At 49.3% G+C, this 26,610-nt stretch overlaps 1 protein-coding gene and 1 long non-coding RNA gene across 2 annotated transcripts; both read left to right on the top strand.

Moving 5' to 3' along the window:
• Window positions 1-229: 229 nt before the first annotated feature.
• LOC116953669 (uncharacterized) lies at window positions 230-14,939 on the top strand. The gene is made up of 4 exons (XR_004404617.2): window positions 230-332; window positions 2,171-2,283; window positions 13,002-13,065; window positions 14,713-14,939. It is a non-coding gene; the product is annotated as an uncharacterized LOC116953669 (long non-coding RNA).
• A 1,053-nt stretch (window positions 14,940-15,992) lies between these two features.
• Window positions 15,993-26,537, top strand: LOC116953511 (CMP-N-acetylneuraminate-beta-galactosamide-alpha-2,3-sialyltransferase 4-like). Its single transcript, XM_032973768.2, has 4 exons — window positions 15,993-16,540; window positions 20,102-20,233; window positions 23,737-23,876; window positions 26,429-26,537. Exons 1-4 carry the CDS (start codon window positions 16,322-16,324, stop codon window positions 26,535-26,537), a joined length of 600 nt encoding a protein of 199 aa, XP_032829659.2. The 5' UTR covers window positions 15,993-16,321.
• The last annotated feature ends 73 nt before the right edge of the window (window positions 26,538-26,610 follow it).

The raw sequence follows: 26,610 nt of genomic DNA, 5'->3' as shown, positions 1-26,610 counted from the left end.
AACCTCACGTCATGGTTCTCATCCCACGCGCATCGCTTAAACGACCACCCACCCACCCAGTCGTGGCGCATCAAAAAAAACCCGTATATATATATTTTTTTTACATTTGACTCCAAATAAGTTGATCGTGACCCATACTTACGATAACGTTTGCCGAAAATAACTTTGCGCGCGTGGCAAGCTCACGACGACTGACGACAAGCGCGCGCTGTCTGTCGAACGTCTCTCGCACCGCACGTCGCCGGCCGTGCTCACCGGAGGTGCTTTGCTTACAGGACCTGCCGCGGGCCCGTGACTGTGGCGAACAGCAAGAACAGGAGCACCCTCTTGAAGTGAGGAGGGATGGGGTTGTTGTTGTTGTTGCCGCGTGAATTGCGACTCGGTGTTTTTTTTTTTTGCTCACAGCGACGTTCTTCATTGCAAGGGCCACTGGGGGCCTCTGGCGTGCGGGCCACCGACAATATCACAACGTGTGAACACCCCCCCCCCCAATCGATCATGGCTATCAAACCCCCAATGGTTTCAAATGTGTAGCGGCTCTCAACACTGATGATGGCTTATCGGTGAAAGTGTCCCCCTCCCCACGACCTCCGCCGCCTCTGAAAGTGAGTGGAGAACGCTGGCTTACACGGCACGCACGTGGCGGAGACTCGCAGCTCCCATCCGCCTTCTGGTTTTACCGGTCAGCGTGAACACGGCACGCATCACGGTCATCGCCAGTTCAAGACCGTGATAAAGATGCGTATATCTTCCGTCTGAAAACGTTCCGTAAAGTTGGCCCTGTCCTGCTAAGTTTCAATGAACATTTGTTTGACCAGGGTGAGGTCTCACGACAGAAGGATAGCGTTTTATTGCCAGAAAGGGTAAAACCTATTCTAATTATTCATACTTTGATATACCGTGATATACCTGCTCGCTCCGAGCTATAAATGCTCTGATACGTGCGGCATTGTCTTTGTGCTGTTCGCCTTTTGGAGTTGTTCTCTGGTCTGACACTGTTGGAAAGACTTGGCCGTGAAGTAGGCTGTCTCTGGTGTAGGCCATTCAGTTTCACAGACAATAAATATATTACTGGTAGGAACATCCTGGTGACACCACCAGCCCACAGGTGATTATTGTGTCCGTCCGTCCGTCGTGCATCCAAAAATGGGAGGGGTGGGGCTGGGTGGAGAGGGGAGGGTGGGGAGGGGCTGGGTGGGGAGGGGCTGGGTGGAGAGGGTGGGGAGGGGCCTGGTGGGCAAGGTGGGGCTAGGTGGGGGGTGGGAGGGGTGGGGCTGGGTGGGGAGGGGCTGGTCACCCCGTGGTGCCCTTATAAAACTCAACGTGTAACCTACTCACGCCGGCTTGTGCCCGCCCTCACAGTCGGGCATATTTGCGGAATACACCACGTGGTGCCGCCGTTGACCCTGGCCATTGACTGAGCAACCCAACGTTCCTACCAGCTCCCTCCGCAGGAATGTGTTATCGGAGCATGTTTGTTTGCATGTTCACCACAAGTAGTATGCCTAATGCAGACTTTATTCCCCCAAACAACAACTGCATCACAGAATACATCAGAAATAGTGCACGATCGTCATGAACATGAAACAAAATACATTCCTATCAACGAACGTTGCCTAGGACAAATAACTTTTAAAAATTTTTATAGCAAAAAATAAAAGTTAGGGAACTATCAGCAAACCCGACGGGAGCTCTGTGCGACGAGCCAGGCGCTCGGTCCGGTCTCAGCGGTCGGCAATTTATTGAGTGCTCAAACAAATACCCAGTTGGGGCTACTATTGCGAGTTTAAATCCCGATCAAATGTAGTCTAAGGCATCATTTCATTGGTGTCAATAAAGTGATCTACCACTCTGTGAAAAGCTGAAAGTTTTTTTTTTTATCATGGATCTCACGGACCCTGTCATAGGAATGTGGACATTTCCATTCTTGGCTCAGGGCTGGGGAAGTCAACAGTGGTTGTCCTATAGTCAGCCTCGCCCTGGCATAGGGGCGTGGAATTTCCACCATTGACTTAGAGCAATAAACAGGAGATAAGTGCCAAGCCGGTATACGACTTAAACTCGTGTGTTGAGCAATTCCGTCTGTTGTGTTTTTTAATGATGAGATTATCCACCATGTCGTATACTTTGTGTGCATAACCAGGTCTCATTATGTTTCTGCATTCCACAGCCTGTGTGACCATCACCTCCCCGTATTCCTAAACCCGTACAATCTGTCAAGCGCCAAATACAACCAGTTTGAGAACATCTCGTATAATCTGCCCTTCGGAATATACAACGTTGGTGAGTTCCCTGTGCGCAAATGCAATTCCATTTTACGTGCAAACCGCTTTGTAAGCACGTGCCTTTGTATCCAAAGTGGTGTATCCATTGCCCAGGAGTGCACTCTCGTGATACCAACTGGAGCAGCACTTTGGCCCATGATTCATAACTCATTTCAGGGGGTGTTGGGGCAATGCCGGATTATCCTGGGAGCAAAAGTCGCTACACATGTAGTAGCTACACATGTAGTAGCTATACATGTAGTAGCTACACATGTGTAGTAGCTACTACATGTGTAGCTGCTACACATGTAGTAGCTACACATGTAGTTACATCCTCCAACCACGCGAACGCAGGCACAATAAGCTGAATTGTCACGAAGGGCTTGAATGCGCCGGTTATTGTTGTTTCGAATCGCCGGCAAACAGATCAAGTGAAAGAGCGATTCTCAGTTGCCAAATAGAGTGAGATTAGACGCGAGACTTAGCGTTGTACAAATGCAGAACTGCTGGAGGGTTTAGAGTTACCTTCACTCGTATGGATACGGACTCACGGACAAGACAGAAGTCGGGTGTTGATCAAAGTGATCGACCACTCTGTGAGAAGCTGAAAATATTATTAGCTCTTTCGGTAAAGTCACGTTAAAGGGAAACAATAAAATAATAAAATATATGTAAAACAATAAAAAATTCTCACGACGTGTTATGGTCGAAACGTCGTGAGAATTTTTTTTATTGTTTTATATATATTTTATTATTGTATTGTTTCCCTTTAACGTGACTTTACCGAAAGAGCTAAGAATATGAATTACTGCAGTCACGAAAGCTTTAAATCAAAATTTAAGCTGAAAATAGTTTTTTTTTACTATGAAACTCCCGAATCCTGCCATGGGAATGTGGAAATTCCCACTACTTGCTCAGGGCTGCCAAATGAGAGGGAACACAGGCCGGCTGCTCATTTGAGCACGCGTGGGAAGTCGACAGTGGTTGTTCTATGGGCAGACTCGCCCTGCCATCGGAATGTGCAATTTCCACCATTGACTCAGAGCAGTAAACAGGAGAGAAGCGTCAGCCAGATGTAACTATAGACTCGTGTTGACCAACGTTACACAATCATCTCAAGCGGAAGTCTTTCTTAACACATGCACAAGCCAAGGCTGCTGTGAATAACGCGTAACGATACGCTTAATAGCTTTAACATTCGATTAATAAGCACCGCATACCAAAATCGATCTCGGCACCGATAAGGAAATAATATTTCAGCCCATGATCAATTCTTTTCCGAAGAAATAATAATATATTGGGCAACAAAAACCTGGGAACAGTTTTATTTTGCATTGCCCCATTATCATTTACCCATCGTCATCCTTCATACCGGATGATACCATCACGAGTCTCTATAAGGGGATACCATCACGAGGCTCTATAGGGGAGATACTATCACGAGTCTCTATAGGGGAGATACCATCACGAGGCTCCATAGGGGGGATACCATCACGAGTTTCTATAGGGGGATACCATCACGAGGCTCTATAGGGGAGAGACTATCACGAGTCTCTATAGGGGGATACCATCACGAGTCTCTATAGGGGGGATACCATCACGAGGCTCTATAGGGGAGATACCATGACGAGGCTCTATAGGGGAGATACCATCACGAGTCTCTATAGGGGGGATACCATCACGAGTCTCTATAGAGTGATACCATCACGGGTCTCTATAGGGGGGATACCATCACGAGTCTCTATATGGGAGATACCATCACGAGTCTCTATAGGGGGGATACCATCACGAGGCTCTATAGGGGAGATACCATCACGAGGCTCTATAGGGGAGATACCATCACGAGTCTCTATAGGGGAGATACCATCACGAGTCTCTATAGGGAGATACCATCACGAGTCTCTATAGGGGGGATACCATCACGAGTCTCTATAGGGGAGATACCATCACGAGTCTCTATAGGGGAGATACCATTACGAGTCTCTATAGGGGGGATACCATCACGAGTTTCTATATGGGAGATACCATCACGAGTCTCTATAGAGGGGATACCATCACGAGTCTCTATAGGGGAGATACCATCACGAGTCTCTATAGGGGGGATACCACCACAAGTCTCTATAGGGGAGATACCATCACGAGTCTCTATATGGGGGATACCATCACCAGTCTCTATAGGGGAGATACCATCACGAGTCTCTATAGGGGAGATACCACCACGAGTCTCTATAGGGGAGATACCATCACGAGTCTCTATAGGGGAGATACCATCACGAGGCTCTATAGGGGGGATACCATCACGAGTCTCTATAGGGGGGATACCATCACGAGTCTCTATAGGAGAGATACCATCACGCGTCTCTATAGGGGAGATACCATCACGAGTCTCTATAGGGGAGATACCATCACCAGTCTCTATAGGGGGGATGCCATCACGAGTCTCTATAGGGGGGATACCATCACGAGTCTCTATAGGGGAGATACCATCACGAGGCTCTATAGGGGAGATACCATCACGCGACTCTATAGGGGAGATACCATCACGAGTCTCTATAGGGGAGATACCATCACGAGGCTCTATAGGGGGGATACCATCACGAGTCTCTATAGGGGGGATATCATCACGAGGCTCTATAGGGGAGATACCATCACGAGTCTTTATAGGGGAGATACCATCACGTGTCTCTATAGGGGAGATACCATCACAAGTCTCTATAGGGGAGATACCATCACGCGTCTCTATAGGGGAGATACCGTCACGAGTCTCTATAGGGGAGATACCATCACGAGGCTCTATAGGGGGGATACCATCACGAGGCTCTATAGGGGGGATACCATCACGAGTCTCTATAGGGGGAGATACCATCACGAGTCTCTATAGAGGAGATACCATCACGAGTCTCTATAGGGGAGATACCATCACGAGTCTCTATAGGGGAGATACCATCACGAGGCTCTATAGGGGGATACCACCACAAGTCTCTATAGGGGAGATACCATCACGAGTCTCTATAGGGGGGATACCATCACGAGTCTCTATAGGGGGGATACCATCACGAGGCTCTATAGGGGAGATACCATGACGAGGCTCTATAGGGGAGATACCATCACGAGTTTCTATAGGGGGGATACCATCACGAGTCTCTATAGAGTGATACCATCACGGGTCTCTATAGGGGGGATACCATCACGAGTCTCTATAGGGGAGATACCATCACGAGTCTCTATAGGGGGATACCATCACGAGGCTCTATAGGGGAGATACTATCACGAGTCTCTATATGGGAGATACCATCACGAGTCTCTATAGGGGGGATACTATCACGAGGCTCTATAGGGGAGATACCATCACGAGGCTCTATAGGGGAGATACCATCACGAGTCTCTATAGGGGAGATACCATCACGAGTCTCTATAGGGGGGATACCACCACAAGTCTCTATAGGGGAGATACCATCACGAGTCTCTATATGGGGGATACCATCACCAGTCTCTATAGGGGAGATACCATCACGAGTCTCTATAGGGGAGATACCACCACGAGTCTCTATAGGGGAGATACCATCACGAGTCTCTATAGGGGAGATACCATCACGAGGCTCTATAGGGGGGATACCATCACGAGTCTCTATAGGGGAGATACCATCACGAGTCTCTATAGGGGGGATACCACCACAAGTCTCTATAGGGGAGATACCATCACGAGTCTCTATATGGGGGATACCATCACCAGTCTCTATAGGGGAGATACCATCACGAGTCTCTATAGGGGAGATACCACCACGAGTCTCTATAGGGGAGATACCATCACGAGTCTCTATAGGGGAGATACCATCACGAGGCTCTATAGGGGGGATACCATCACGAGTCTCTATAGGGGGGATACCATCACGAGTCTCTATAGGAGAGATACCATCACGCGTCTCTATAGGGGAGATACCATCACGAGTCTCTATAGGGGAGATACCATCACCAGTCTCTATAGGGGGGATGCCATCACGAGTCTCTATAGGGGGGATACCATCACGAGTCTCTATAGGGGAGATACCATCACGAGGCTCTATAGGGGAGATACCATCACGCGACTCTATAGGGGAGATACCATCACGAGTCTCTATAGGGGAGATACCATCACGAGGCTCTATAGGGGGGATACCATCACGAGTCTCTATAGGGGGGATATCATCACGAGGCTCTATAGGGGAGATACCATCACGAGTCTTTATAGGGGAGATACCATCACGTGTCTCTATAGGGGAGATACCATCACAAGTCTCTATAGGGGAGATACCATCACGCGTCTCTATAGGGGAGATACCGTCACGAGTCTCTATAGGGGAGATACCATCACGAGGCTCTATAGGGGGGATACCATCACGAGGCTCTATAGGGGGGATACCATCACGAGTCTCTATAGGGGGAGATACCATCACGAGTCTCTATAGAGGAGATACCATCACGAGTCTCTATAGGGGAGATACCATCACGAGTCTCTATAGGGGAGATACCATCACGAGGCTCTATAGGGGGATACCACCACAAGTCTCTATAGGGGAGATACCATCACGAGTCTCTATAGGGGGGATACCATCACGAGTCTCTATAGGGGGGATACCATCACGAGGCTCTATAGGGGAGATACCATGACGAGGCTCTATAGGGGAGATACCATCACGAGTTTCTATAGGGGGGATACCATCACGAGTCTCTATAGAGTGATACCATCACGGGTCTCTATAGGGGGGATACCATCACGAGTCTCTATAGGGGAGATACCATCACGAGTCTCTATAGGGGGATACCATCACGAGGCTCTATAGGGGAGATACTATCACGAGTCTCTATATGGGAGATACCATCACGAGTCTCTATAGGGGGGATACTATCACGAGGCTCTATAGGGGAGATACCATCACGAGGCTCTATAGGGGAGATACCATCACGAGTCTCTATAGGGGAGATACCATCACGAGTCTCTATAGGGGGGATACCATCACGAGTCTCTATATGGGAGATACCATCACGAGTCTCTATAGAGGTGATGCCATCACGAGTCTCTATAGGGGAGATACCATCACGAGTCTCTATAGGGGGGATACCACCACAAGTCTCTATAGGAGAGATACCATCACGAGTCTCTATATGGGGGATACCATCACCAGACTCTATAGGGGAGATACCATCACGAGTCTCTATAGGGGAGATACCACCACGAGTCTCTATAGGGGAGATACCATCACGAGGCTCTATCAGGGGGATACCATCACGAGTCTCTATAGGGGGGATACCATCACGAGTCTCTATAGGGGAGATACCATCACGCATCTCTATAGGGGAGATACCATCACGAGTCTCTATAGGGGAGATACCATCACCAGTCTCTATAGGGGGGATGCCATCACGAGTCTCTATAGGGGGGATACCATCACGAGTCTCTATAGGGGAGATACCATCACGAGGCTCTATAGGGGAGATACCATCACGCGTCTCTATAGGGGAGATACCATCACGAGTCTCTATAGGGGAGATACCATCACGAGGCTCTATAGGGGGGATACCATCACGAGTCTCTATAGGGGGGATACCATCACGAGGCTCTATAGGGGAGATACCATCAGGAGGCTCTAAAGGGGAGATACCATCACGCGTCTCTATAGGGGAGATACCATCACGAGTCTCTATAGGGGAGATGCCATCACGCGTCTCTATAGGGGAGATACCATCACAAGTCTCTATAGGGGAGATACCATCACGCGTCTCTATAGGGGAGATACCGTCACGAGTCTCTATAGGGGAGATACCATCACGAGGCTCTATAGGGGGGATACCATCACGAGGCTCTATAGCGGGGATACCATCACGAGTCTCTATAGGGGAGAAACCATCACGAGTCTCTATAGGGGAGATACCATCACGAGTCTCTATATGGGAGATACCATCACGAGTCTATAGGGGGGATACCATCACGAGGCTCTATAGAGGAGATACCATCACGCGTCTCTATAGGGGAGATACCATCACGAGTCTCTATAGGGGAGATACCATCACGAGGCTCTATAGGGGGATACCATCACAAGTCTCTATAGGGGAGATACCATCACGAGTCTCTATATGGGGTGATACCATCACGAGTCTTTATAGGGGAGATACCATCACGCGTCTCTATAGGGGAGATACCATCACGAGTCTCTATAGGGGGGATACCATCACGCGTCTCTATAGGGGAGATACCATCACGCGTCTCTATAGGGGATATACCATCACGAGGCTCTATAGGGAGGATACCATCACGAGTCTCTATAGGGCAGATACCATCACGAGCCTCTATAGGGGAGATACCATCACGAGTCTCTATAGGGGGGATACCATCACGAGTCTCTATATGGGAGATACCATCACGAGTCTCTATAGAGGTGATGCCATCACGAGTCTCTATAGGGGAGATACCATCACGAGTCTCTATAGGGGGGATACCACCACAAGTCTCTATAGGGGAGATACCATCACGAGTCTCTATATGGGGGATACCATCACCAGACTCTATAGGGGAGATACCATCACGAGTCTCTATAGGGGAGATACCACCACGAGTCTCTATAGGGGAGATACCATCACGAGGCTCTATCGGGGGGATACCATCACGAGTCTCTATAGGGGAGATACCATCACGCGTCTCTATAGGGGAGATACCATCACGAGTCTCTATAGGGGAGATACCATCACGAGGCTCTATAGGGGGGATACCATCACGAGTCTCTATAGGGGGGATACCATCACGAGGCTCTATAGGGGAGATACCATCAGGAGGCTCTAAAGGGGAGATACCATCACGCGTCTCTATAGGGGAGATACCATCACGAGTCTCTATAGGGGAGATGCCATCACGCGTCTCTATAGGGGAGATACCATCACAAGTCTCTATAGGGGAGAAACCATCACGCGTCTCTATAGGGGAGATACCGTCACGAGTCTCTATAGGGGAGATACCATCACGAGGCTCTATAGGGGGGATACCATCACGAGGCTCTATAGCGGGGATACCATCACGAGTCTCTATAGGGGAGAAACCATCACGAGTCTCTATAGGGGAGATACCATCACGAGTCTCTATATGGGAGATACCATCACGAGTCTATAGGGGGGATACCATCACGAGGCTCTATAGAGGAGATACCATCACGCGTCTCTATAGGGGAGATACCATCACGAGTCTCTATAGGGGAGATACCATCACGAGGCTCTATAGGGGGATACCATCACAAGTCTCTATAGGGGAGATACCATCACGAGTCTCTATATGGGGTGATACCATCACGAGTCTTTATAGGGGAGATACCATCACGCGTCTCTATAGGGGAGATACCATCACGAGTCTCTATAGGGGGGATACCATCACGCGTCTCTATAGGGGAGATACCATCACGCGTCTCTATAGGGGATATACCATCACGAGGCTCTATAGGGAGGATACCATCACGAGTCTCTATAGGGCAGATACCATCACGAGCCTCTATAGGGGAGATACCATCACGAGTCTCTATAGGGGGGATACCATCACGAGTCTCTATATGGGAGATACCATCACGAGTCTCTATAGAGGTGATGCCATCACGAGTCTCTATAGGGGAGATACCATCACGAGTCTCTATAGGGGGGATACCACCACAAGTCTCTATAGGGGAGATACCATCACGAGTCTCTATATGGGGGATACCATCACCAGACTCTATAGGGGAGATACCATCACGAGTCTCTATAGGGGAGATACCACCACGAGTCTCTATAGGGGAGATACCATCACGAGGCTCTATCGGGGGGATACCATCACGAGTCTCTATAGGGGGGATACCATCACGAGTCTCTATAGGGGAGATACCATCACGCATCTCTATAGGGGAGATACCATCACGAGTCTCTATAGGGGAGATACCATCACCAGTCTCTATAGGGGGGATGCCATCACGAGTCTCTATAGGGGGGATACCATCACGAGTCTCTATAGGGGAGATACCATCACGAGGCTCTATAGGGGAGATACCATCACGCGTCTCTATAGGGGAGATACCATCACGAGTCTCTATAGGGGAGATACCATCACGAGGCTCTATAGGGGGGATACCATCACGAGTCTCTATAGGGGAGATACCATCACGAGGCTCTATAGGAGAGATACCATCAGGAGGCTCTAAAGGGGAGATACCATCACGCGTCTCTATAGGGGAGATACCATCACGAGTCTCTATAGGGGAGATGCCATCACGCGTCTCTATAGGGGAGATACCATCACAAGTCTCTATAGGGGAGATACCATCACGTGTCTCTATAGGGGAGATACCGTCACGAGTCTCTATAGGGGAGATACCATCACGAGGCTCTATAGGGGGGATACCATCACGAGGCTCTATAGCGGGGATACCATCACGAGTCTCTATAGGGGAGATACCATCACGAGTCTCTATAGGGGAGATACCATCACGAGTCTCTATAGGGGAGATACCATCACGAGTCTATAGGGGGGATACCATCACGAGGCTCTATAGAGGAGATACCATCACGAGTCTCTATAGGGGAGATACCATCACGAGTCTCTATAGGGGAGATACCATCACGAGGCTCTATAGGGGGATACCACCACAAGTCTCTATAGGGGAGATACCATCACGAGTCTCTATATGGGGGGATACCATCACGAGTCTTTATAGGGGAGATACCATCACGCGTCTCTATAGGGGAGATACCATCACGAGTCTCTATAGGGGGGATACCATCACGCGTCTCTATAGGGGAGATACCATCACGCGTCTCTATAAGGGAGATACCATCACGAGGCTCTATAGGGAGGATACCATCACGAGTCTCTATAGGGCAGATACCATCACGAGCCTCTATAGGGGAGATACCATCACGAGGCTCTATAGGGGGGATACCATCACGAGGCTCTATAGGGGAGATACCATCACGAGTCTCTGAAGGGGGGATACCATCACGAGTCTCTGTAGGGGGGATACCATCACGAGTCTCTATAGGGGGGATACCATCACGAGTCTCTATAGGGGAGATACCATCACGAATCTCTATAGGGGGAATACCATCACGAGGCTCTGTACGAATTCACAGTTTTCCCTCTGGATGGGCCACATGGTGTTGTAACGTACCCCAGATGACATTCGGCCAAATGAGGAGCATCACGCAGTTTAACAGTCGTGACTTCTCACCTAATCAAGTCGAAACCAGTCCAGGGTGTGTCTGCCGATAACCAATGCTGCTGTAAAACAACAGTAGGTAGATTGTAAATCAATTTCCTTCGAACGGCTTTTTTGTGCTTAGTTTTATGTCCCCCCCCCCCCCGTACTTCCGTTTAGCGCGGTTGGCTATGTACGGTGCGAAAGAAGTTCAACATCCATAGACTCACACAGAGACCAATAGACTCACACAGAGACGCATAGACACACAGAGACCAATAGACTCACACGGACACCATAGTTTGTCGTCCTTCCCCGGGACCTCCAATTAGCACGCTTGGCTACGTACGGTGCGAAAGAAGTTCAACAAACATAGGTACATAAAAGGCCGAACCAAAGGCTGCTGTAGTCAAATATGACTTCGCGTTGCTATACATACGGAGTTTTTAACGTCTTTTTTCCTACTACCCGTGGGCATCCACGAGACAGAGTGCTTTTGGTTAAAGGGCTTGAGGTAAGGGGAGGTGAGAGAGAGTCGGGGGGGGGGGTGGTGCACGTTCTATTTAACACGTAGACTTTCGCGACCAATATCAATAATATCATCCATAATACAAACCTGTATTGTGGATGCATGTACTATGTTATTTTTTGTACGTATGTTTGTTGAACTTCTTTCGCACCGTGCGTAGCCAACCGCGCTAAACGGAGGTGCGTGAGAAGGACAACAGACTAAACGCACACAAAGCGGCGTTCCAAGACGTGAGTTCGCCAATCGAGGTGACTTTTAAAGTGCACGGCGCCGGTGGCTTCCTCACATCGGGAAGGCAGAGAGCGTTCCAGACGGCCGCGGAAGCGGCATCCGAAAAAAGCGGCGCGCGACGATGCCGGTGACCGCCGCTTTTTGGGTGGTGGTTTAAAAAAAGAATAGAAACGACAAACGAAGGAGACAGCCAAAGAAAAGGCGAACGAGAGTTGCGCTTACGAGGGTAGATACCGCGGCCTCGCTTGATGCATCAAGTGAGGACGTTTAGACGCACGCTGTCACTAAAGCAGTGGAAAGGGATCAATGTCCTTTCGTGTCCCGTGCGGGTTCAAGTGGCCTCAGCGGCGAGGACATCGCGCGTTTGGCTAATCCAAAATTGAACTTGTAACGCAATAAATTTAATATATAGCTTTCCCTACAAGGTGTCTCTTACAGGTGTCTCTTGGGAGATGAACAGTAACAACCCCAGTGGGCTATGACCTCAGTCAAAGACAATAGGCAGACAAGGGTAATATGTGTATATATAGCTCTTTGAAAAGTCACCTTGCGGATGCAGCAGTGCGATCCTTGTGGAGCTGTATAGATATTTGCTGCAGACATGACGCCCAGAGCCATAAAATGTCACATGGTAGATCACCCATTTCATGGCTGTAAACTTTTATTTTTAAGGTTCACTTTATTATACACTTACGAATTGCAGCATTAGCAAGATTCGACGTCTCCTGCTATGCGGCACAATGCTATACGAGTGACTAACTGTGAATCCTTTTTCAATCCTGCGTTCTCTCGCAGAAAATAAAGTGAAGTTGGTTTTGAATCTCACGAAGAACTACAGCTTACCCGCGCAATTACAGAGGTGAGTAAACTTGCGATGGGCATCTTGGGCGCGTGAACGATACCCGACGAACCGGTTTCGATCTCCGCTCACGACCAGAGTCAGTGGCGAGTATATGAACGGCTTCTGAGCCTCCCCGAGTTCGACTCAGCGTCAAATGAGTACCTGGTTCGGTGTGTAAACATCGTCACGAGGGAGACAAAGGCGGCCGGGCGTGGTACTGACCACACCATCCCATCGTGTGCCACAGTGTTAAGGCTATCGGGGGGGGGGGGGGGGAGGCTTCGTCTTTGTGATAGTGTGTGGAGAGCGGTAAGGCAGGAGTTATCTTGCTGCGCTATGAACACGGCAAACCGAGTTTGATTCCCTCTCAGTGACGATCATCGGAACCGGCCCTGGGCTTCCCCTAGGTCGACTCAGCCTCAAATGAGTTCCTAGTGTGATGTGCAAACATCGTCACGAGGGAGACAAAGGCGGCCGGGCGTGGTACTGACCACACCATCCCCTCGTGTGCTGTTACGACCTTTATCAGTGCTCGCTAACAGCACTTGCCCCAAAAGCCTATTAAGGCTACACGGGGGATCTTTGTCTTTAACTTTGGTTACACACAGCAACTATATAATCCCCGCAACTGGAAATTGAGTTTGACGTAGAAGATATGTGAAGGACAGTGTGAACTGGATTATAACATTTAGACCGCTCACGAGCGAGAGACTTTGCACATTGATTTGTGTATGCTACGGATTCCGTTAAACCTCATGAACATCTAAGAGGAGCTATTAACAACAATAATATAGTCAATTTGGTATGCGCGCCGTTCTCATGGCGCAGGGCAATCACGAATGCCTCTACGTCTCACAGGTGGACGTAGTCTGCCAGTAGGGAGCAATGTGGATCTCCCTCCCCTCTCTCCCCTCCCTCCCCTCCCTCCCCTCTCTCCCCTCCCTCCCCTCTCTCCCCTCCCTCCCCTACCCTCTCCTCCCCTCCCTACCTCCCCAACTCCTCCCTCCCCTCCCTACCTCCCTCCCCTCCTTCAAATTTTGGACCACGGCGCCAACACACGATGACCCCTATTCATTTCGAATGACGTCAAGACGGAACGTATTTGCATGATTCATACACCCACCCACAGTGATGACCAGGGCGGCCCGTCTCCGTGTAATTCTTTTTACAGAATCTTAAGGGGCCGTCCATAAATTACGTCACGCACCTAGGGGGGGGGGGGGAGGGGGTCGGACATTTGTGACGATGTGACGAGGGGGGTGGGGTTGGAGAAATGTGACGTCATAACAAAATGCGCAACTTTAAATAAATATAGACAACACGTTCTACTTAATTAAATAGACTTTTTGAGAAATGTTTTCTCCTACAACGTCAGAGTGCAGCGGCACATTAAATACGCACTACAATGACAATAATTTAAAGCGATTTGAAGCATGTTTTATTTTGGGGGGGGGGGAGGGCAGAGCTTTGTGACGTCATATTTGAGGGGGGGGGTCTGACTTTTTGTGACGCCGTGTGACGAGGGGGGGGGTAAACAATCGTCCAAAATTGCGTGACGTCATTTATGAACGGCCCCTAATTCAATACGCATTCATATCAGTGATACGCATCAATGCGCTCTCGCATGGTTAAGATTAATTGATTCGTTGATCCATATTGTTGCAGGTTCTCCAACAGGTCCTGTGTGGTGGTTGGAAATAGTTTCATCCTCAAAGGGCGCAGAATTGGAAGCATCATAGATTCGTATGACACCGTAATAAGGCGAGTCACGTGTTTCGCGGGGGGGGGGTAGTGGTCGGGCAAACCAAAATAACAGGACCCCCCTGGTCGGGCAAACCAAAATAACAGGACCCCCCTGGTCGATGGCAACGTGACCCCCCTTCAGCACCGCTTGGATCACTCCCGCACGATGCACGTGAACGAGCCTTCCACTTTTGGTTTAAAGCTTTCGTGGCTGCAGTAATTCATAGTCTTAGCTCTTTCGGTAAAGTCACGTTGAAGGGAACAAACAATAAAATAATAAAAAAATATATAAAACAATAAAAATTCTCACGGCGTTTCGACCATAATGATGATGACCGTTTGTGTTATGGTCGAAACGTCGTGAGAATTTTTATTGTTTTATATATATTTGATTGTTTCCCTTCAACGTGACTTTACCGAAAGAGCTAAGAATATGAGGTTTCCACTGTTTAGCACGTGCCAGGCTTTCGCGACCAATATTATTTATAAAAAGAGGTTATTGGGTTAGATCACGTGAGTATGAATGTGTCGCAACCCTCCACCACCCGACACAGCCAATTGGTAAGGGATTTGTTACATAAACGAAACGCCAATCCACAATATTTATAATCTGAGTACAACGTTTCGCTGGTAATTACAGCCAGCATCATCGGGCGATTTACCAGAATAGTGGCAAATCGCCCGATCATGCTGGATGTAATTACCAGCGAAACGTCACAGTACTCAAATTGTAAATGTTGTGGATTTACTCTGCAACACACCGGTGGGCTGAAGTAGTAACTAATTGGCGTATCGTTTCCGTGACAAATCCCTTACCAATTCGCTGTGTCGGGTGGTGGAGGGTTGCGACACATTTATACTTACGCGATCTCACCAAAAAAACATTTACAATGAAGCTTCCACTGTTGGGCCATTGGTGCTCATATCCTGCTTGGCAACCCTGAACCAGTGGTGGAGATTCTACAATTCCTATGGCAGTGGTGAGTCGACGCATAGGACAACTAACTGTTGACTTCGGTATAGCGTGCTACTTATGTTATCGACCCCGGAGGGTTGATGGGCTGAGACAGTTATTCTGAGCCAGTGGTGGAAATTCTACATTTCTATGGCAGAGGCGAGTCTACGCATAGGACAACCAACTGTTGACTTCGCCACAACATAATACCATTTTATCGACCCTGGAGGACTGATGAGCTGAAACAGTTAGATCAGCGGTTTTTAACCTTTACTGCAGCCTTTGCAATCGTAAACAAACCTATAATATTAATAAACACATAGGGGTTGAAGAAACAAAGTAGTTGTACTGACGTCCTTAATTTATGTCGATGATTTACCTTCTAAAAAAAATCTGGCCCCGTCTGGCACCCCCAGAGAGGGCGTCTCGCACCCCCAGGGGCTGCGTGCACCCTTGGCTAAGAAGAACCACTTCAGTTAGATGATAATCAACATACATATCATCTAATGGGCTATACACGGGACACCTTTTGGTACACCAACGCAGAGGCGAACCGCCGTGCGCGCGCGCGCGTTCATGTTGTTGTTGTTGTTGCGACCGTGCAGGATTAACGACGCGCCGACAAAGGGCTACGAAGAGGACGTGGGAAGCCGGTGCACCATGCGCGTCGTGTACCCCATGACGGCTGTGAAGGAGCAGCAGGCGCGCGACCAGAACGACACCATCGCCCTCTTCGTGCCCTTCAAGGCGGCCGACATCGACTGGATTCTCAAAGTGGTGCGAGGCGTCGTCGTGGTGAGCGCCGGGTTTTTGTTGTTTGTTTGTTGTTGTTGTTCCACGGGCGTTTGGCAGGAAGCGGTCGCGGTGAGATTGGGAATATTGGAAAAAAACTAAACTATATTATTAGTCTTGATTTGAAGCTTTCGTGACTGCAGGAATCCATACTCTCTGGTTCTTTAAAGTCACGTAGGTAGAAAAATAAAATAAAACAAAACAAATATTTTTCATCTTCTTTGGTTCTTTCGGTAAAGTCACGTAGAATGAGAATAAAATAATAATAAATTGATAAATAAAATGACACAATAAAATTCTCACGACGTTTCGGCCACAACACAAGCGGCCTTCATCAGGTGAAGGGACGAGACTGTCTGGAGGACAGCGCTGGAGCGAACACAGCCAAGCTCAGACCGCGACCTTTAAGCTGTGTGAGAAGAAACAGAGCGCCTTGACAAAGGAATTAGCATAGAATTTAGCATTGAAACAGCTGAGTGATTAGCTTGTGACTGGTCACAGAAATGGCTATGTTAAAGTCAAAGCATACACATCCACAGAGGCACCCCTTGACAAAGAATTAGCATAGAATTTAGCATTGAAATAGCTGAGTGATTAACTTGTGACTGGTCACAGAAATGGCTATGTTAAAGTCAAAGCATACACATTCACAGAGGCACCTAGTACAAATCAAACAGGAGAATTTAGCATTGAAATAACTGAGGGATTAGCTTGTGACTGGTCATAGAAATAGTTATGTTAAAGTCAAAGCCTACACATCTACAGAGTCACCTAGTACAAATCAAACAGGAGAATTTAGCATTGAAATAACTGAGTGATTAGCTTGTGACTGGTCACAGAAATGGCTATGTTAAAGTCAAAGCCTACACATCTGAGCTATTAACAGTAACTGGGTATACACTACACTATATAATTAATACTATATAGTAAACCAATAAAAAACTAAAATATAAATTACCTCAATGTTATCAATAAACTCTATATATTCTCCCATCAGCTAAGCTACCAACAATACGTCGTTATATATCACAATGCTATATGGCGAAAAAAAATGGGTGGATTCTTACCCTCAACTTTAGCACCACGGATAGCTACGAGCCCCGTTCAGACGGACGAGTTCATCCATGGTCGGAACGGAGGAGGGGGAGAGAGACAGCTGCGAGGCGCTGTTATACTCCATGTTGTAAACCATACCATTAACCGTGGTGTGAGAGGTATTAAGAGTCAATGCCAGCGAAAGAGCTGCGGTCTGAAGGTCATCGTAAAATACAATTAATTAAGAACGGAAATGGTTTAAAACATCTTTCCAATGGTTACTAAGCCAGAATCCATCTTCTCGGTTGAAATTGTCTCTGTGCTTGTATATGTGAATGGCCTCATGAACGAATCTCTCATGGTAGCCGGTTGGTTTGCAAAGAACCTTCGTCTTGGAGAAGTCAATGTCATGTGAGCCCACCTCCATGGTAAATCTGATGGCTGGGTGTATGGAATTGATGTGGTCGCGGAATTGGTCTAGAGCAGGCTGGCCATGTGGCCAGATGACAAAAGTGTCATCCACGTACCTCTTCCATAAGGTCGGGCGTAGAGTGGCAGTCTGGATGGGGTCAGTTTCAAATTTTTCCATGAATACGTTGGCTACAACCGGAGATAGGGGGGAGCCCATTGGGGTGCCCTCAGTTTGTTTGTAGAAAGTTCCATTCCAGGTGAAGTATGTGTTGGTTAAGCAATGTCTCACCAGGGAGGGTACATCAGTATGCAGTCCTTAATGAACCAGGTCTTCAATGATAGCGATGGTGTCAGGTACCAGGACTTTGGTGAACAAGGACACCACATCAAAACTGACAAGCAGGTCGTCTGGGGACAGGGAAATGCCTTTGATTGTCGATACCAGGTGAGTAGAATTTAGTACCGCAGAGATGTTTTTTTCCAGTGAAAGGTCGCAGTATATCAGCAAGAAAACGTGCCAGTTTATAGGTGGGGGAGTTGATAGTAGAGACGATGGGACGAAGGGGTGTATCTTCTTTGTGTATCTTTGGAAGGCCATATAATCTTGGTGGTCTGGCAGCAGAGGGTTTCAACGAGAACTGTTTGGTCTGATCAATTAATGCTGTTGAATCAGAGATGATTTTGTTCGTTTTGGTAACCAGGCTGTTGGTGGGATCTCTTTTTATTTTTGTATAGCTGCCATCGTTGAGTAGTTCTTGAATTTTGTTGTTATATTGTTTTGTCCATGATGATAGTGGCATTGCCCTTGTCGCCTGAGAGGACGACAATATCATATCTCTTTTTTAATTGAGATCATTCAAAGCGTTCATCTTTGTTGATGTTGCTAGGTGGCAACTTAGCGTTTTTGAGGGTTGCAGCGATTTCAGATCTTGCTACGTCTGCAGTGATGTGACTCAAGCCCTTGAGTGCAACGTCGACATGGGCAATGATATCATTAACCGGTATGTGTCTCGGTGTGACAGCAAAGTTTAGACCTTTAGCTAAAACGGATTTCAGACCATCAGAAATGGAACTGTTACTGCGATTAATTACGACTTTGTTGACGTCTATCTTTTTGGTGTGTGGATCCGATTTTTTGTTGGAGAGGTGATTGACTTTACCGAAAGAACCAAAGAAGATGAATCCTTGCAGTCACGAAAGCTTTAAATCGAAAAACAAATATTATAAATAGATCGATTAAAAAAAATGTTTGCCCGTATTTCAACGGCTGTACGCCGTATGGACCTGACAATGATATTTCCCTGTACAAGAACACGGGTACACCGTATGGGTGATGGTGAGTGCGTGGGGGTTGTTGTGCGGGATTGCGGGTGAGGGATTGTACATAAGCCACAGGGGAGACAAAGGCGGTCGGGCGCGGTCCTGGCCACCCACCCCCTCGTGTGCCGTGCTGGCCATAAGCACTCGCCCCTAATAAGCTCTGTCAAGGCTCCATACTCTTTGGTTCTATTCGGTAAAGTCACGTAGGTAAAAAATAAAACAACAAAAATCACGACGTTTCGGCCACAACACAAGCGGCCTTCATCAGGTGAAAGGATCAGGCTGTCTCGAGGACAGCGCTGGAGTGAAACACAGCCACGCTCAGACAGCCTGATCCCTTCACCTGATGAAGGCCGCTTGTGTTGTGGCCGAAACGTCGCGATTTTTGTTGTTTTATATTTTACCTACGTGACTTTACCGAATAGAACCAAAGAGTATGGATCCTTGCAGTCACGAAAGCTTCAAATCTAGAATCTGTCAAGGCTGTCCGGGGAGGTCTTTGTCCTTGTCTTAGGGGACGTCCATAAATGACGTCACGCACCTGGGGGGGGGGGGCAGACATTTGTGAAGATGTGTGACGATGTGTGACGAGGGGGGGGGGGGTGATGAGAAACGTGACGTCACATCAAAATGCACAACTTTAAATAAATATAGACAACACGTTCTATTTACTTAAATAGACTTTTTTTAATAAATGTTTTCTGACTTTTTGTGACGCCGTGTGACGAAGGGGGGGGGAGGGGGGGGGGTCAAAAATCGTCAAAAATCGCGTGACGTCATTTATGGACGGCCCCTTAGACGATGAAGACCGGCCCGTTCAAGTGGGACGTTCCTCCGCACAACGTGCGCATCCTCAACCCCATCTTCATGCGCGTGGCCTCGCTGGAGCTGCTCAACAACAGCATCCCTACGCGCAAGAAGCGCGCTCCGGTAACGTGGACCCTCCCCCCACCCCCCCAGCCACGCCCCTCTCTTCCCCCAGCCTAGGTCCTCGCCCCGCCCCCAGCCCCGCCCCCAGCCCCGCCCCTGCCACCAGCCCCCCGGTTACACTATAGAGCAGTGCTCTTCACACATTTTCAGAGCGGGGGCGTGGCACTTTCACCGACAAGACATCATCAGAGTGAGGACCGTCACACATCTCAAATCATTGGGGGGGTGGGGGTTGATGGCCATGACAGATTGGGTGTGTCTCCACGTGTGTCTCCACGTGTTTCTACGTGTGTCTCCACGTGTGTCTCCACGTGTCTCCACGTGTGTTTCCACGTGTGTCTCCACGTGTGTCTCCACGTGTGTTTCCACGTGTGTTTCTACGTGTGTCTCCACGTGTGTCTCCACGTGTTTCTACGTGTGTCTCCACGTGTGTCTCCACGTGTGTTTCCACGTGTCTCCACGTGTGTCTCCACGTGTGTTTCCACGTGTGTTTCTACGTGTGTTTCTACGTGTGTCTCCACGTGTGTTTCCACGTGTGTCTCCACGTGTCTCCACGTGTTTCTACGTGTGTCTCCACGTGTGTCTCCACGTGTGTTTCTACGTGTGTCTCCACGTGCGTCTCCACGTGTGTTTCTACGTGTCTCCACGTGTGTTTCTACGTGTGTCTCCACGTGCGTCTCCACGTGTGTTTCTACGTGTCTCCACGTGTGTCTCCACGTGTGTTTCTACGTGTCTCCACGTGTGTCTCCACGTGTGTTTCCACGTGTGTTTCTACGTGTCTCCACGTGTGTTTCCACGTGTGTCTCCACGTGTGTTTCCACGTGTGTCTCCACGTGTGTCTCTACATGTGTCTCCACGTGTGTCTCCACGTGTGTTTCTACGTGTATCTCCACGTGTGTCTCCACGTGTGTTTCTACGTGTGTCTCCACGTGCGTCTCCACGTGTGTTTCTATGTGTCTCCACGTGTGTCTCCACGTGTGTTTCTACGTGTCTCCACGTGTGTCTCCACGTGTGTTTCTACGTGTGTCTCCACGTGCGTCTCCACGTGTGTTTCTACGTGTCTCCACGTGTGTTTCTACGTGTGTCTCCACGTGCGTCTCCACGTGTGTTTCTACGTGTCTCCACGTGTGTCTCCACGTGTGTTTCTACGTGTCTCCACGTGTGTCTCCACGTGTGTTTCCACGTGTGTTTCTACGTGTCTCCACGTGTGTTTCCACGTGTGTCTCCACGTGTGTTTCCACGTGTGTCTCCACGTGTGTCTCTACATGTGTCTCCACGTGTGTCTCCACGTGTGTTTCTACGTGTATCTCCACGTGTGTCTCCACGTGTGTTTCTACGTGTGTCTCCACGTGCGTCTCCACGTGTGTTTCTATGTGTCTCCACGTGTGTCTCCACGTGTGTTTCTACGTGTCTCCACGTGTGTCTCCACGTGTGTTTCCACGTGTGTTTCTACGTGTGTCTCCACGTGTGTTTCCACGTGTGTTTCTACGTGTGTCTCCACGTGTGTCTCCACGTGTGTTTCTACGTGTGTTTCTACGCGTGTCTCTACGTGTCTCCACGTGTGTTTCCACGTGTGTCTCCACGTGTCTCCACGTGTTTCCATGTGTGTCTCCACGTGTGTCTCCACGTGTGTTTCCACGTGTCTCTACGTGTGTCTCCACGTGTCTCCACGTGTGTTTCTACGTGTGTTTCTACGCGTGTCTCTACGTGTCTCCACGTGTGTTTCCACGTGTGTCTCCACGTGTCTCCACGTGTTTCCACGTGTCTCCACGTGTGTCTCCACGTGTGTTTCTACGTGTCTCCACGTGTGTCTCCACGTGTCTCCACGTGTGTCTCCACGTGTCTCCACGGGTGTCTCCACGTGTGTCTCCACGTGTCTCCACGTGTCTCCACGTGTGTCTCCACGTGTCTCCACGTGTGTCTCCACGTGTTCTGCATTGTCGGTGGCCCCCACGTCAGGGGCCCCGCGGCCCTTGCCATGAACAGCACCGGGTTAACGGCACGAAAACAAATCGATTCAAACCGCGTATCTATACATGCATTATTTTTTTTATATTTTACCAGGTAAAGCCCACGAGGCTATGGGCTATTTTTCAGAGGCGACCTGGCTAGCTACACGTGATAGCTCATCGAATTGGCTGATATCATGATATAATCATCGTCACACGTGGGGATTTATATCCGCGGCGAAATAATCAAAACGCGCGTTGATTAATTCTCAATGTCGAGGGAGCGAGCGAGAGAGAGAGAGAGAAAACAGGCGGACTCCAGATATACAACAGGCGTCGTTAGGGTCCGGGACTGAACCCACGGAACCCCTCCAGCGTAGCAGGCGATGGAGATAAACTTCTCGCCGCCGTGGCGCTCAGAATTGTCCGGCAATTTTGTCTGAGAAAGGAAGGCAGCTGTCACAGTGGGTGGGTGCTAATAATGATATAATGGCGTGCAGTGCACGAGATTTGCAGTCCAGATGCCGCCAAGTTTGAATGAATTTCCACGGCGGCGCGGAGGTTGAAACGAGGGCGCGAGTTTCTCAAACCCACCACAGATTTTAGCCACGCGGCAGTGTGAATGGGTACTGTAGGTACGGTGAACTTCTTTCACACCCTACGCAGCCAACCGCGCTAATCGGAGTTACGTTGGCATGGGGGGGGGGGGTGGGGAGGACAGCAAACTAAAAACACAAAATAATTTAGTTTTCAAAAACATTAACAGTGCGATCGGGTGGTCGTGTGGTGGGGGTAAGGTGTGGTTCAAAACGGTTACCGGTTCAGGAACCCGACTCCACACCCGCAGAAAAGGTGGTGGCCCCTGCAGCATCTCTCACAATCTCGATTTCGCACTCATCAGCACACAAAAAGTGCTCGCCACAAATGAACCAAAATACTTTGCTGATCTCGTGAATGAGCATGAACCATCATCACGCCGAATTCCGGTGCTCATCCTCGCAGCAGCAGCAGCCACCGGCTTTTGGCTGCTCGCCATCGAACAAAGGCGGCGTTCACCGCGTCGCGCAGCGCTTTCAGATGCGCTGCTGCGGCCGTCTGGAACGTTCTTCCTTCCCATATTGGGAAGCCACTGGAGCTATGCAGTTTTAAATAATCTAGATTGAAAACCCAATTCTATATAATTGTTTTGCAATTCATTTGTTGTTCCTTCCCCTACACCTCTCAGCACAATTAGCTACGAGCGTTGTGAAAGAAGTTCAACATACACACACACCCGCCTCTGATCTTGCGAATCTCTCAATCTGAGACCGGTTACAGATGTGGAGACATGTCTTGCGTGGGATACAGACAGCAGTCATCGCAGGGTGAGGAGAGAGCGAGAGAGATTGGGGTAGATGGAAGTTGGAGAGAGCGGGGAGAGGCAGCCAGAGAGGGAAGAAAGAGAGAGGTGGTGTCGATTACGGCCAGAAAATGCTGACAATCACGAGAATGAAGCGTTGCGCGCGTGTGATGCTGATGATGATGCAACGTTGAGGCTCTTTGTCTTGAATGCAGATTCCCACCACGGGGTTCCTGACGGTCACCGCGGCCCTTCACATGTGCAGGGAGGTGCACATCGCCGGCTTCGGGTACCCTAAGGCAACGAAGAACGTGGGCAACGAGCTGGTGCACTACTACGGCGAGGGGCGCATGCGGCAAATCACGCGGGTAGGCACGCCCTGCAGCGGTAGCACGAGTCCGTGAAATGACGCAGCGATGCATCGTGGTCACGTGGAGGTGTATGCTCTGTCCCGCCACACAGCGCTCGCTCGCACTCGACTCACGCCTCCACTTCCACGTGTTCCACTTCCACGTGCACTCCACCTCCACGTGTTCCATTTCTACGTGCCCTCCACCTCCACGTGTTCCACGTGGGGGCCCACGTGGAGTTGTATTTTTTGTAATGGCATCGACCACGCTTGTCACGTGTTGTTTTTCCCCTCCCCAGGCGAGAAATCACGACGTCAATCCAGAAGGTGTTGTTCTCCGAAACATGATAGCGAGCGGGCTGATTAAAAACCTCACCCCATCGTAACAGCTGGAGGTGACTCGCCCCGTTACGGGACCATTGCAATCGGTGGTCACGTTCACAGCGCCAGTTTCCCCCGCACCACTTCCTCTGCATCCGTCACCGCGAGACTCATTTGCACGCAACAAAGTGCTTCATACTCTTGGTTCTTTCGGTAAAGTCACGTAGGTAAAGAAAATAAAAAAAAGAAAAAAATAAATATTTTTTTATCTTTTCTTTTCTTTACCTACGTGACTTTACCGAAAGAACCAAAAGTATGGATCCTTGCAGTCACGAAAACTTCAAATCTAGAACAAAGTGCTTAACACACAAATGAACCGCAATGCATTGCCGATCTCGTGAAGGAGCATAAACCACCATCACGCCGAACTCCGGTCATCGGCTGAGCAGAAGGAGCATAAACCACCATCACGCCGAACTCCGGTCATCGGCTGAGCAGAAGAAGCATAAACCACCATCACAACGAACTCCGGTCATCGGCTGAGCAGAAGAAGCATAAACCACCATCACGCCGAACTCCGGTCATCGGCTGAGCAGAAGGAGCATAAACCACCATCACGCCGAACTCCGGTCATCGGCTGAGCAGAAGAAGCATAAACCACCATCACAACGAACTCCGGTCATCGGCTGAGCAGAAGAAGCATAAACCACCATCACGCCGAACTCCGGTCATCGGCTGAGCAGAAGAAGCATAAACCACCATCACGCCGAACTCCGGTCATCGGCTGAGCAGAAGAAGCATAAACCACCATCACAACGAACTCCGGTCATCGGCTGAGCAGAAGAAGCATAAACCAACATCACGCCGAACTCCGGTCATCGTCGGAGCAGAAGAAGCATCAACCACCATCACTCCGAACTCCGGTCATCGGCTGAGCAGCAGCGGCTTTTGGCTGCTCGCCATCGAACAAAGGCGGTCACCGCATCGCGCGGCGCTTTCAGATGCGCTTCTGCGGCCGTCTGGAACGCTCTTCCTTCCGATAATAGGAAGCCACTGGAGCTATGCACTTTTAAATTTAGATTGATAACTCATTTATTTTGAACTGCTTTTGGTGTTTCGTTTATTGTTCTTCCCCCGCACCTCTGATGAGCATGGTTGGCTACATACGGTGCGAAATAATTTCCACATACATAAGCACATCACAACCCTGCCCTTTGCACGTGAGATGAACCACGCAAATTACACACGGCTTGTAACAGACCATTCATGCAAACAGTCTCCTACGAGAGGGGGTTAGAGCGAGTTATTTAAGATAAGATATACGGGAAAGAAAGTATCCTTTTTTGGGTTTGGCACTTTTAGCGTCACGCATCGCTATTATTTATATGGAACAATTGTTGAACTGAGGGCATTTAGTCTTATTTAAAAAAATAAAATTTCCTTTTTTCTCCTCTGTTGAGGTTAATGCCAAAAGTAACTGTATCTTGTGTCCTGCAATTATTTCTTTCGAATCGTGTGTACGAAATGCTGGCAACCTGTCCAAGCACGTCCAACGCGAGCAAACGTAGGCCGACCTTCATGGCATGTGCACCTTACGAAATGAACGGGTGTGCCACACGACCAACCGTGCTGTACAAACTCGTACAACACGGAGAATCTGTGCAAGCATTGTAACAATGCGCTTACTGACGAGGGTAAGCCTCACCGACTGACACGACTCTCACGGCGGGGATCTTGGTCCAGGAAGTTCCACGGTGCTCACCGCTCGCGAGAAAACAAATTCACGGAGCCACGACAGAGAAGATGCAGCACGAGAGGCGGAGTGCGGGTGGCGGGGGCCTCACCATCTAAACAAACTCAAAACGCTTGCAAACAATCTCGCCCGCGCCCCGTGAATCCTCGGCTCGGTTCCCCCTCGCTTCCCCCTGCTCGCACCTCCGATGAGCACGCTTGGCTAAGACGGTGGAGAAAGAAGTTCAACATACATTACGTACATGCTCCCTCCCCTCCACTGGCTTCCCACTGCCAGCAGGGTCAGCTCCAAGATCATCTGGCTGTGCCGCCGCACCTCCGTGTCGTCGGTCGTCCGCCGCGTCTCTCTTCGCGACCGTCACACTGCACCACGGCTCACGGGAGAACTCTCCGCAGCAGTGCGACTCACAACCTCCACCTCCTCCTCCTCCCGACACCGAGAACCAAGTCCACGCTTACTGACGAGCGTCTCTTCTCCGTGGCAGCCCCCACCGGCTGGACGCCATCATCCCGCGGCTGCTGCTGCACATTCGCAGCAGCAGCATCAGCAGCAAACTATTGTTATCCACAAAGCAGGCATCATTTGATTTTTGAACGGAGTTCCTGAGCCACAGACCCAAAAGGCCCAAAACTTCAAGCGGACAGCAACAACGTTCGAATAGCAAAA

Source organism: Petromyzon marinus, chromosome 52, assembly GCF_048934315.1.
Source record: "Petromyzon marinus isolate PM22_M1 ecotype Great Lakes invasive population chromosome 52, UKy_Petmar_22M1.pri1.0, whole genome shotgun sequence".
Taxonomy (NCBI): domain Eukaryota; kingdom Metazoa; phylum Chordata; class Hyperoartia; order Petromyzontiformes; family Petromyzontidae; genus Petromyzon; species Petromyzon marinus.
Note: the sequence above shows the minus strand (reverse complement) of the source record. Positions and strands in the feature narration are given on the sequence as shown.